Consider the following 13,904-nt stretch of genomic DNA (forward strand, 5'->3'; position numbering starts at 1 on the left):
CATAGGATCCAGGGAAGTTTAGCCAGGTGGATTCAGAATTGGCTTGCCTACAGAAAGCAGAGGGTCATGGTAGAGGGAGTACATTCGGATTGGAGGGTTGTGACTAGTGGTTTCATGATTTTTATTAACGACCTGGATGTGGAGGTAGAAGGGTGGGTTGGCAAGTTTGCAGACGACACAAAGGTTGGTGGTGTTGTGGATAGTGTAGAGGATTGTCGAAGATTGCAGAGAGACATTGATAGGATGCAGAAATGGGCTGAGAAGTGGCAGATGAAGTTCAACCCAGAGAAGTGTGCAGTGGTATACTTTGGAAGGACAAACTCCAAGGCAGAATACAAATTAAATGGCAGGATACCTGGGAGTGCGGAGGAGCAGAGGGATCTGGGGGTACATGTCCACAGATCCCTGAAAGTTGCCTTACAGGTAGATAGGGTAGTTAAGAAAGCTTATAGGGTGTTAGCTTTCATAAGTCGAGGGATAGAGTTTAAGAGTCGCGGGGTAATGATGCAGATCTATAAAACTCTGGTTAGGCCACACTTGGAGTACTGTGTCCAGTTCTGGTCGCCTCACTATAGGAAGGATGTGGAAGCGCTGGAAAGGGTACAGAGGAGATTTATGGATGCTACCTGGTTTAGAGGGAATGCATTATGATCAGAGATTAAGGGAGTTAGGCTTTTACTCTTTGCAGAGAAGGAGGATGAGAGGAGACATGATAAAAAGATATTAAGAGGAATAGACAGAGTGGACAGCCAGCACCTCTTCCCCAGGGCACCACTGCTCAGTACAAGAGGACATGGCTTTGAGGTAAGGGGTGGGAAGTTCAAGGGGGATATTAAAGGAAGGATTTTTACTCAGAGAGTGGTTGGTGCGTGGAATGTACTGTCTGAGTCTGTGGTGAAGGCAGATACACTAGTGAAATTTAAGAGACTACTAGACAGGTATATGGAGGAATTTAAGGTGCGGGGTTATATAGGAGGCAGGGTTTGAGGGTTGGCACAACATTGTGGGCCGAAGGGCCTGTACTGTGCTGTACTATTCTATGTTCTGCATAAAAAAATCAATTAAAATTCAAGCTACTGGCATACCAGTGATCATAGTACGTCACACTATTTAGAGCACATGGTATGAGTTAATTGCATTTTGTCATCGGAACATTTTTCCCGCAGGCGACTATGCTGAAAACCAGATGCCAGAAAGTTCTTTATAAGGTATTCTAAACCGACATTTCTGAAATTTATAAAAGAATGCTCCATCAGACTTAACTGAAAATTGCAGGCTCATTTAAGTGTCAAGCCATTTCATTCAAACAGCATTGCTCAAACTCAAATCTTTCTATGGAATATACCTTTCCATATATAACAAAGTCAGTATTCTCTACCCATCACAATCACTTATATTTACTATTTGTTGAACTCCCTTGCCAGTCACAATCTTCTCAACTGCTCATTAATGTCCAGTCTCTGCCTACATCAAAAATACTTTCCTTTCATATTATTTTTCCTTTACTTCCTTATTATTATGCTCCTCTTGGTGCTTATACATCTATCATCAAAGTGTTCTATCCATTTTGAGTCCAGCCTAACTCTGCTCTCAATTTTCTACCATCCTTTCCAATTTAGCTTTCATACAGAAACTGGTCTATACTGTCCAGATCACTGCTTCGCCCACAACTACAAGAATTACATTGCACAACAAGATTAAGATCTGTTTTAATCTTTCTGCCAGAATATGAAAATGCGAGCTGTCACCTTCCACCAATGGAGTTTGTGATCTCAGTCGCATGGTCAAGGACATGTGTTAGGTGGGAAGGAAGACCAGCTATTCCTTCTGCAGTTTTTTAAAAATATCACAAGATGGCACAGAAAAAGCTCCAAGCAAAATAAAGGATCAAATAATCAATTTATTTACTTAATTTATTAGTCAATTATAATTAGCTATCAAAACTACAGTACATCTTATTTCTAAAGCTACTGTTTTACAATGGCAAAATAATTTAACTGAAACAGGATTGCATTTCATCAGTCCTTATTTTGGATCACATATTTTTGTAACTTTAATTAAAGTTATGAATTTCTCGTTTAACTACTATCCACATCTCAGCACTTGCACCATCATTTAAAGATGATTTCATGTTCGTGAGTATGATGCAGAAATTGTACAGTATCGAACTTCAATATATGAACCCTATACCACTCATTAGTGTCTGCTGAGTCACTGCCAGTATGTTTTCGGGGAGAGCAACGCTATTTATATGATCTCATGTGACACATAAAAATAAAGCTTTACTTCATGCTCATGCTCACTTTTTCCATCCAGTCAACTCAGTCATGCTTGATCTTCTTGGGGTCATAATTTGATTAAAATATTCATGGAATTTATCACAAGTCTATTTGCATTGTCCTACTTTTACTTGAACATTTTTTTCTGCCTAGATTTATTTTTTACTTTGGTCCAGCTACTGTCAGCACATACTCTTGAACTAACGTCACCACTTTCAAGAATATAGCCTGCAATTACTTAATACAGATTTGAGTGAAAACCATTTCCCCCCCCGTTCCTCTGTTGTCCACTCTTTTACCTCCTCTCGCCTGCTAATACATCCTCCTATGTCCCCTCCCCCTTCCTTTCTCCTCTCGTCCACTTTATTCTCCTTCTTCTCCAGCCCTTGACCTTTTCCACCCATTTGTCTTCACCTTTCACCTCCCCTTCCCTCCACTTTTTTACTCCGGCATCTTCCCCCTTCCTTCTCAGTCCTGAAGAAGAGTCTTGGCCCAAAAGTCTGTCCACAGATGCTGCCTGACTTGCTGAGTTCCTCCAGCATTTCGTGTGTGCTGTTTTGGAATTCCAGCATCTGCAGAATACCATTAACAACAATATTTATTTATTTACTATAATCTACAAAAAAAAATCAATTAGTTTCCCCATAACTTATAATCAGAGCTATCAGATCAATGAGATCTAAAATTTGAGTTAAATGTCTAACCTATGAATCCTGAACATAATGACTGAATTTTTGTTTTTGAGGAAGTGAAAAAGAGTTAAGTGAGAGAAATGAGTTTGATTTGATGCTTTACACATTCAACCCATGGCCAGGCTCAAAAGGGTGTGACTGCGAGTGAGATAGGCGAGGGATTCCAGAGGTAGTCCTGTCGGACACTCAGACCTTGAGCTTGTCTAACAGTCTGATATTCTTACTGCCAGTAGGAGCAATGTAACCATGGCACCGTGGTTCATGGAGCCATCCTGCAGGGTGGGAGAGAAATGTCATTGTAAATGGTGATAGTATAGTCAGGGAAAGGACCGAGAGTCATGAAGACTGTGTTTCCTGTCGAGTCTCCAAGTTCGGGATGTCTCATCCGACCTGCGGAGGAATTTGAAGGAAGAGAAAAAAAATCTAGTTGCTGTGATCCATGTGGTTCATAACGATGTGCATATCCTATAGAACAAGAAGTTCTGCTGAGGGAATACGAGCAGCTGAAGACTAAAATTAAAAAGCAGAACCAAAAAGGTAATTATCCCTGGATTGCTACCTGACCCACAGGCAAATTGGCATAGGGTCAGTAACATGACAGAGCTAAATGTTCAAAGATTGTTGTGGGAGAAGTGCTAAAAGTTTAAAGTAAATTTGTTATCAAAGTACACATATGTTACCATATACTACCTTGAGATTCATTTTCCTGCATGCAGGAGAAAAGAAAGACAACAGAATTTTACAAAAAAACTGCACGTAAACAGACAAGACTGACAAGCACCAATGGAAGCACACGCTCCACCTCCTTTCACCAAAAGAGGATTAGCTCATGGGCCTCTGGCTTCTTCCTCCTGCAGTCAATGAATCACATCTTTGCTGACGCCGAGCGAGATCACACTAACTTCTACGCTACCATGGCCCATTATATGCTGATTCGACAGTACCTTTGATTTGGCCATCAACAAACTTAAATGCTTGGAGCTGGACTTAGCCACACAATCACAAGTATAAAGTGAGTAGAGCAGAGTGTGTGTGTGTGTGGGGGTTTAGAAAACAGCTCAGCTGTCTACTTGTGCGGATGTGATTGCAAAGGAGATGTTGTTGCCAGTCTGTACTGACTTGTGTCTACCAGTGAGGAGATTAAGGATCCAGTTGCATCGGGAGGTACCAATGCCCAGGTCTCAGAGCTTGGTGGATTTGAATTCAGCGGAGATTGACAACAGCATTGGTGAAGGAGGGAGTTCTTCCAATGAGTTAGGCTCCATCTGAAGAGTCTCGGCCTGAAATGTCGACTGCTTGTTCATTTCTGTGGATGTTGCCAGACCTGCTGAATTCCCCCAGGATTTTGCTCTACTCACTTTACACCTGTGACTATGTGGCTAAGTACAGGTCCAACACCATAAGCAAGTTTGCTGATGACACTCCTGTTGTGAGCTGTATCACAGGTGGTGGTGAATCAGCATACAGAATGCAGACTAAAAATCTGGCTGAGTGGTGTCATAAAAACAACCTCTCACTCAATGTCAGCAAGACCAAGGGATTGATTGTAGGCTTCAGGAGAAGAACACCAAAGGTTCATGTGCCAGTCGTCACTGGAGGATCGGAGATGAAGAGGATCAGTACCTTTAAATTCCTGGGCGTCACTACATCAACGGATCTGTCCTGGATCCTTCATATACATTAGATTAGATTCAACTTTATTGTCCTTGTGCCGAGTACAGATACAAAGCCAATGAAATGTAATTAGCATCTAACCAGAAGTGCAAAAGAACAGTGTTATTTACAAAATAACTGAATTAAAGAAAGTGCTACAGCTTACCAACTATAAAAGTACTGAGACAGTACAATATGGGTGCAATACTGCTTAGCGCTGTGATGTGAGGTTCAGCAGGGTCACAGCCTCAGGGAAGAAGCTCTTCCTGTGCCTGCTGGTGCGGGAGCAGAGGTTCCTGAAGCACCTACTGGATGGGAGGAGAGTAAAAAGTCCATGGTTAGGGTGAGATGCATCCACGATAATGCTTTTTGCCCTGCCCAGGCAGTGTTTATGATAAATGTTCTCAATGTGGGTGCCGATAATCCACCGGGCAGTTTTCACCACCCGCTGGAGTGCTTTGCGGTCCGATACGGGACAATTGCCATACCACACTGAGATGTAGTTGGTGAGCATGCTCTCAATGGTACAGCGGCAAATGTCCGTCAGTATCCTGGGACAGAGGTGAGCTTACTTGATGCTCCGCAGGAAATAAAGGTGCTGTTGCACCTTTTTGATCAGGATGGACGAGTTGAGGGAGCGGGTGAGATCATTGGAAATGTGGACACCAGGAATTTGAAGCTTGATAGATGCTCCACTACAGCTCCATTGATGTAGATGTGGACGTGAGTGTGGCTCCTTAGCATGCCTGAAGTCCACAATGATCTCCTTGGTCTTCTGGGTGTTAAGGGCCAGGTTGTTGTCAGCACACCATGCGGCCAGGTGTTGGACCTCGTCCCTGTAGGCCGTCTCGTCATCCCCTCTGATCAGGCCAACCACTGTGGTGTTGCCGGCGAACTTGATTATGGAGTTAGAACCATGTACAGGAACGCAGTCATAGGTGAATTATAATTTCAAAGAAAGCACGGCAGTGCTTCCTTAGAAGGAAGCAGAGATTCGGCGTGACATCAAAATCCTTGACAAACTTCTATAGAGTTGTAGTGGAAAGTGTATTGACTGGCTGCATTGTGGCCTGGTATGGGAACACCAATACCTTTGAAAGGAATATCCTACAAAAGGTAGTGGATTCAGCCCAGCACATCACAGGTAAAGCCCTCCAAACCACTGAGCACATCTACACGAAACACTATCGTAGGAAAGCAGCAATCATCATCAAAGATCCTCATCACCCAGGCCCGCTCTTTTCTCACTGCTGCCATCAGGCAAAAGTGCCTCAGGATTTGAACCACAAGGTTCAAGGACAGTTACTACCCCTCAACCATCAGGCTCCTGAACTTAAGAGGATGATTACATTCATCTCTTGAAATGTTCCCACAACCACTGATCTCACTTTAATGACCCTTTATCTTGTTATTTCATACTCCCGTTATTTATTGCTATTTATTTATAGTTGCTGTTCTACAGTTTCCAGTCTTCTATGCTCTTGCTCTTCCATTGATCCGGTTTACAGTTATTATTCTATAGATTTGCTGAATATGCCTGCAGGAAAAAGGAACTTAGCATTGTTTGTGGTGACATACGTACATGCACTCTGATAATAAATTTTACTTTGAAGTTTTGAACTTTCATTTTGTATGCCAGGCTCCACCTGAACCATACTGGGACTAAAGTCCAGGTGAATCGAAACACCGGGGGTATGAATAGATCTTTAAACTAAATAGTAGGAGGCTGAGTTCAACAGACTGGAAAGGTATCAGTAAAAGGGAAGGGGAATATAGGAGAGGTTACTGAATTTAAAAAGGCAGGAAGTTTAAAAAGTTTAAGAATTCAACTTCAGGCAACATGGAGACAAACTCAAGAAGAAGGATAGTGAATTCCAGACTGCCGATTATCATATTTGAATGCGCACAGTATATAAAACAAAGGCTGCAAAAACTGCAAAGGTACACAAGGCCCAAAGGATAGTGGGGACTGGAACCAAAACTGTCTCCATAAGGGAGATAACGCACAATGATTTACGAGACTTTTTGTGACTGAAGGCTTTTACCAGTGGAAGTCAAGAATGATCAACATCTTATCTCCTGTGTTTGTGGATGAAGTTATGATTTATTCATAAATATAGGAAGCATGATGATACAAAAGCTGGCTGTGTTTTGTATTGAGGAGGAAAGCTTTTGATATCGAAAGCAAATAAGGTGGACTAGTCAGTTAGGCAAGAAGTCAAGAGTTAATATCTTGTTTTATTTTAGTCTCAATTATCATCATTGACACTATTGCATAGAAGGTGGCTATTCAGCCCATCTAGTCCATGGCAAACTATTCATCAGCCTGTATCCAGACCACAGCCCTCCATACCCCTTCAATCCGTACACCTATCAAAATTTCTTTTAAATATTGACATCAAACCTACATCCACTATATTCGCTGGCAACTTGTTCCCTCTCACCACTCTCTGAGTGAAGTTTTCCCTCATGTTCCCCTTAAATGTTCCAACTTTCACCCTTAACCTATGACCTCTAGATCCAGACTTGCCCAACCTCAGTGGAAAGAGCCTCCTTGCACTAACCCTATCTACTCCCCCCCCCATAATTTTGTAATTCCGCTCATTTTTCTATACTCAAGGAAATAACTTAGATTGGGAGACTGGGAGACTGGGAAAAGAAGTAGCAAATGGAATATAGTGTAGGGAAGTGTATGGTCATATACTTCGGTAGATGGAAAAAATGCAGAGTCTATTTTCTAAATGGAGACAAAATTCAGAAATCAGAGGTGCAAAGGGACTTGTGAGTCGTGCAGGATTTCCTAAAGGTTAACTTGCAGGTTGAGTCAATGGTAAGAAAGGCAAATGCATTTTGAGAGGAAAAGAATTTAAGAGCAAGGATGTAACATTGAGACTTTATAAGGCATTGGTCTGACCGTAACTGGAGTATTGTGAGCAGTTTTGGGTCACTTAGCTAAGAAAAGATGTTCTGTCATTGGAGAGGGTCCAGAGGAGGTTCCGAATGAGCCCAGGAATGACAGGGTTAATGTATGAGGAGCGTTTGATGACTCTGGGCCTGAACTTTTAGAAGAATGGGGGCAGGGGGGGAAGGAATCTCATTGAAAGCCACCGCACGTTGAAAGCCCGAGATAGAGAGGATGTGGAGAAGATGTTTCTTATAGGGGGTGAGTCTAGGACCAGAAGGCACAGCTTCAGAATAGAAGAACATCCATTTAAAACAGGGAAGAGGAGGAATTTCTTTACCCAGAGGGTGGTGAATTTGTGGAATTCATTGTCAAGGATGGCTGTGGAGAGGTCCTTGATTGTTCAGGGCATCAAAGCTTACAGGGGGAGGCAGAAGAATGGGGTTGAGAGGGCCAATAAATCAGTCATGATGGAATGGCAGCGCAGACTCAATAGGCTGAATGCTCCTTTGTCTTCTGGTCTTATTCCTCTGTTCTACTGCATTCCTCACTTCTCACCATGCAAGTCCTACCCTGGTTGGTCCTCCCAAAGTGCAACACCTCACACTTGTCTGCATTCAATTCCATCTACATTTTTCAGCCCATTTTTCCAGCTGGCTGGTCCAGATCCTGAAGCTTCGATTATGACTGCCTTTAAAGAGCCAAAATAGAACTCTGCTTAGCTCAACTGATTACGAAGGATTTTGATTATATACTCAGTGGCCACTTTGTTAGGTATCTCCTGTACCTGATAGAGTGGTCACTGAGTGCATGTCCATGGTCTTCTGCTGCTGTAAGCCCATCCACTTCAAGGTTCCACATGTTGCGTGTTCAGAGATGCTCTTATGCACACCTCTGTTGTAACACTGTCAGCTTGAATCAGTCTGGCCATTCTCCTCTGACCTATCCCATTAACAAGTCATCTTTTGCCCACAGCACTGCCACTCACTGGATGTTTTTTCCACCATTCTCTGTAAACTCTAGAGATTGTTGTGCATGAAAATCCTGGGAGATCAGTTATTTCTGAGATACTCAAACCACCCTGTCTGGCACCGAAAATCACTCCATAGTCAAAGTCACTTAGATCACATTCCTTCCTATTCTGTTATTTGGTCTGAACAACAACTGAACCTCTTGACCATATACACATGCTTTTGTGCACTGAGTTGCGGGCACATGATCGGCTGATTAGAACTTTATGTTAATGAGATGTACAGTGTACCTAATAAAGTGGCCTCTCAGTGTATGTCAGTGACCTTGACGACAGAATTGATGGCTCTGTGGTCACATTTTCAGATGGTACAGCAACAGGAGGAGTGGCAGGTAGTTTTGAGGCAACAGGAAGTCTGCAGAAAGACTTTGACGGAATAGGGGAATGGGCAAAAAAGTGGCAGATAGAATACAGGTAACATGGTTGACGGGACCTGGGTGCCCATGTATACAAATCACTAAATTTGCACAGAGTAAGGAAAGCAAATGCTATGTTAAACTTAACACAAGAGTAGGCAGGTAGAGATGTCTTGTTCAAAATATACAGGGTCCTGGTGAAACCCTGTATATATCTGGAATACAGGTGTCCCCCACTTTACGAATGTTCGCTCTACGCCACTTCACTTTTACAGAACACCTACATTAGTAACCTGTTTTCGCATTACAAAGAGGATTTTTGCTTTCACGAAAATTTTTTCCATTTATATTAATGATTCTTCGCTTTACACCATTTTGGCTTAAGAAAGGTTTCACAGGAACACTCTACCTTTGTAAGGGGGGGGGGGAATACCTGTATTGCATGCAGGTCTGCTTTTCCAACTTCAGAAGAATATACTTGCCATAGACAGAGCACAATGATACGATGGCGGGTGCCCATGCTTATTACAGTACAAATAGATGTCACTCAGCCAATTATTCTCATTCCCCTTCAGCCCTGCAAAAAGCCCATTTACTCCTCTTTCATGTGCATGAGGGGTTATTTAGAGTAGCCAGTTAACCTACCAACTTAGAGGTATGGTGGGGGGTGGGGGAGGTTCATTTATTATCAAAGAGTACAGCTCTGAAATCCTTCTCCAGGTAGCCATGAAACCAAGAAAGAAAAGAACAGCAGCACGATCATCGACCTCCAAGTCCCTCCTCTCCAAAAAACAAATGAAAACGGAACAGGCAATTTGATCCCCAAATCCCCCCCCCCCCAACACAAATAAACTGAGAAAAATCAGGAGGAAAGCACAGAATACAACAAAAGACATAAGACTGAAAAAAGTCCACAGTCCAACTCCACATCCAAAACACAGAAAACCTGGGCAACATTCTCCCTCTCTGTAACAAAGTGATCTTGCCAGCAATAAAAAGGCTGTCTCCCCTGTCCAGCAGCAGAACGATTCCCCAGCGTTAAAAAGGCAGGTAGCTGGCGTTTCAATCTCCCTCGTTGCTTGGATTGGCGAACAATGGAAGCTTTATTCGATGAAATATAGTCAAACATCAGTCTTCAGCCTTCTGACCATGAGGTTTCCTCTACTTCCTGGAATCCTCTCAGAGACTACAGAGCACCGAAACATGCTAACAATCTCCAAACTGCAAATCACAGACTCCCAACAGTTCTAGAATCACTTTCAACATGAAAAACGAATGTAAAAGACATAAAATAAGTGAAATATGTGTTTTTTTAAATCAATCCAGAAGATGTCGACCGAAGGAGCGTTGCACACAGGTTCCATCTACAAGGAGACATTAAATGGACTGGGTCTCTATACTCTTGAGTTTAGAAGAACAAAAGATGGCATTTTATTCTCTTTACTACCATTGGGTAGGAGTTACAGGAGCCTGAAGACGCTCAATATTTTAGGAAAAACATTTTAAAAAATTGTTCTGCTGGTTTATTCTACCAATATGGAAAAATCTCCACCACGGTAAACAACTCGTGCTACTATCCAGAATACATTCAAGAGCTAATGCCTCAAAAAGGTGGCATCCATCATTAAGGATTCTCACCATCCAGGACATACCCTCTTCCCACTTCTACCATCAGGGAGGTGAAGACCTACACCCAGATTCAGGAACAGCTTCTTCTCTTCCACCTTCCAATTTCTCAACAATCCATGAATTCGTGAACACTGCCTTGTTATTTCTTTTTTTTTTGCATTACTTATATACTTTTGTAATTTTATAGATTGCTATATTATTGCACTGTACTGCTACAGCAAAACAACAAATTCCGTATTATTCTTATACAATAAGACCTGCAGAAAACAGTCCAATATCATATGGACATGGTCACCTTAACCAGTGATTTTTGGACAATCTTCCCAAGCGACTTACAGACATATGTAAAAATAGAGCCCACTGATCATCTGGGAATGAGCTGTAAATCCATTCTGGTCAATTCCCGCCCATCAGTCTCCCTTCAATCAGCAAACCAATGGAAGTTTCTGTCACTAATGCCCAGCTTGGGTTTCACCACAACCATTCAGCCCCACATATCACTGCAGTCTCGGCCCAGACAAGCACCGAAGACAAATTCAGAAGGTAACAATGAGAGCGATTGCCCTTTAATATTAAGGCAGCATTTGCCCAAGTGAGGAATCACGAAGACGTGGCAATGGCCGGAGTTACACCTCGAAGCAGTTTCAGTGACAGGTTACTGTCGATGCAATGCTCCTCAGACAGGATGAAGAGGTCAATACTCCCCAATGCCATTAGGCTTTACAATTCAACTGCCAGGAGTTAAGAACTTTTTTTTTTTAAAGCTATTATTAATGCTTTTTGAGTTAGTGATTTAGATGCATGTCATATTATTACTGAGTTAAGTATTGTATGTACCGTAGATTCCGGACTACAGAGCGCACCTGATTTTTAGCCGCTGGCACTAATTTTAGAAATAAAATCATTTTTTTAAATGTAAAGGCCGCACCGGATTTTAGGCCGCACCGGATTTTCGGCCGCAGGTGTCCCACGTTGTAATATGAGATATTTACACAGAAAGATATTACACGTGAGGATTTTTTTAACTTTTAATTAAATCCATATGGTAACAAAAACAAATACATATTGCAAATGCTTTTTTTCGAACCGTGCCCGTACGCGGCTACTTTTAAATATACGTTGCGTATACTTCTTTACTGAACAACATTCCAATATCTCCTAACGACTGGTAAAAAATATATATACTGCAGCCTACCAGGAAAAGTTATTGATACCTTTAACTTAAAAGCAGATTTCGCTCAGATCCAAAGCCGCTCCGCCGCTCGACCCCCTCCTTTCCGTTTCATTGCAAACGGCATTTTCCCACAAGACGCCGCGAAACCGGGTGTGTCGTCATAGCATCCCGCGATGTAGTACAGAAAACAAATATAGTTTAAACTAAGAGGGTAGGTAGCACAATGCTTCGAGTGTTTTCCATGTTGATGAGGGTGAGTACAAATGACTGATTTACAATAATTTAATTGTGAAAGTGCGCTTGATTTATCGTACAATTTCATTGGACCTCTGTGAACTACTCATCAATTTTATTGGTCTACTGTTACGAGGCGGCATGAAAAAAACCTTGCATTAGCCGCATCGGATTATTGGCCGCAAAGTTCAAAGCTGTTCAAAATGTGGGAAAAAAGTAGCGGCTTAAAATCCGGAATCTACGGTAATGAGTTTTTTGCTACAACAAGTGTATGGGACATTGGAAAAAATGTTGAATTTCCCCATGGGGATGAATAAAGTATCTATCTATCTATCTATCTATGAAGGAGAACAGCTACAGTTGTTAGAGGTCAGTCACCTTTTCATCAGAGCATTGTCCCAACTATCATCATTAGTGTCTTTCCATTCATCATAGGAATGTTTGCTAAGGATTGTACAATGTTTCATTCCTTTCACAACTGCAAAAAACGAAGGAGTCCATGCTTACACGCAGCACGTGCTGGGAGATGACCAGTGAAGTGCTGCACAATGACTATCTCCAGTGAAAGAGTTTAACCATCGCCAGGCTTCCCACCACCAACACTTCGGTTATCATCAGAAGTGTGACCGAAGCAACCATATAAATTGTGTTTACAAGAGGAAGTTGAAGACTTATTCCATATCTACAAAGTATAGACAATGCTTTCTTTGAAACTAAATGCAAACTTCACACCTTCTGTATCACATCCATCCCACAGACGCCAGTGTCGTCTGGACTGGGATTCACAGCCTTTTAGGAATGCATTGTTCCAAACTAATTCCACAATACATTGTCAAGGAACAGAAGACTGGTAGCCAAAGCCATTTGCTAAACGTAAATGGCCTAAACCCAAAAATCACTCTAACAGAACCCCAACTCTAAACTGTTGCAGATGCATTGGAAAACCGTATACCCTGCACGTTCCTCTCCAAATTGTATACATGTTACAAGAAATTCTAGTACTGTACTTAATAGTTTCTGCAGAGCTCTGCGTCATGGTATTCTTTGGGTTATAACCAAGTGAATTACACATTAAACAATATTTTTAAAAAATCAAGGTCCTCACAGTAGTAACAAATTTTTTTAGCATTCCAGAGAATCCTCCACTGTGCTCACTACTTCCAAAGCCATTAACACTTCCACATGACATGAAAAAGGGGAAAGATGATTTAGAAAGAACTTTTCCCAAGAACTGTTTCATGCCAAAAGTTATTTAATACAATATTAGAATTTCTTTTAATATTACTAATTAGAAGAATTTCTACTAATTACTACTGTTTCTTATCTAGATTGAAGAAGTGCAGAGTAAAGATTTTATAACAACAATATATTGCATTCAAACAGCTGGCAGCACATCACAAATGTAAAGGAGGCAAACTCTCCTCTTCTGCTACGTGAGAAACTAGTGCAGGAAGTAACCTTGACTCCACAGATCTTCCGATGACATATTACACTGGCACTCAGCCTGCCGGTCTTTATAGGCTGTTCTTCTGGCCTCACAAGTGAAAATAAAAATCTAAACCTTGCTTCCCCCCGACCTCCAATCCCACTCCTGTGCATTTCACACCAATATTTAAAATCTTAATAGAGAAGTACTGAACTGGATCCAAGCATACCTCCACTGAGCCTTATTGTGCAGAAAGGAGTTACACTGGTCTGGAAGCTTGCTGTCATGTGACATAACCTCAAGGGACCCCAAGATCTGCTTAAAGTTTGGCCTTTTCTGTGGGGAAATCAAAAACAAGCAAATCTAAATACCATTACATTACTCTGTACAGTAATTATCTTCTATAAATCTAATTTAATTAAATGATTCACAACCACAATATTTGGGACAAATCCTCTCAGCTGTCTGAAGTATCCAGGCACCGATTAGATTGCATCATGAAGTCATGAATGATAACATAACAAATGGT

General features: G+C 41.7%; 1 protein-coding gene across 4 annotated transcripts in view; it reads right to left on the reverse strand.

Moving 5' to 3' along the window:
* The window catches only part of LOC140728463 (mitogen-activated protein kinase kinase kinase 20-like), a 124,654-nt gene that overhangs the window by 69,672 nt on the left and 41,078 nt on the right, over positions 1 to 13,904 (reverse strand). For all 4 annotated transcript variants that reach the window (XM_073047218.1, XM_073047219.1, XM_073047217.1 and 1 more), the window contains exon 10: positions 13,605 to 13,711. In XM_073047218.1, coding sequence (XP_072903319.1) covers positions 13,605 to 13,711 — 107 coding nt within the window. The remainder of the gene's footprint in view (positions 1 to 13,604; positions 13,712 to 13,904) is intronic.

This window comes from Hemitrygon akajei, chromosome 5 (assembly GCF_048418815.1).
Source record: "Hemitrygon akajei chromosome 5, sHemAka1.3, whole genome shotgun sequence".
Classification (NCBI taxonomy): domain Eukaryota; kingdom Metazoa; phylum Chordata; class Chondrichthyes; order Myliobatiformes; family Dasyatidae; genus Hemitrygon; species Hemitrygon akajei.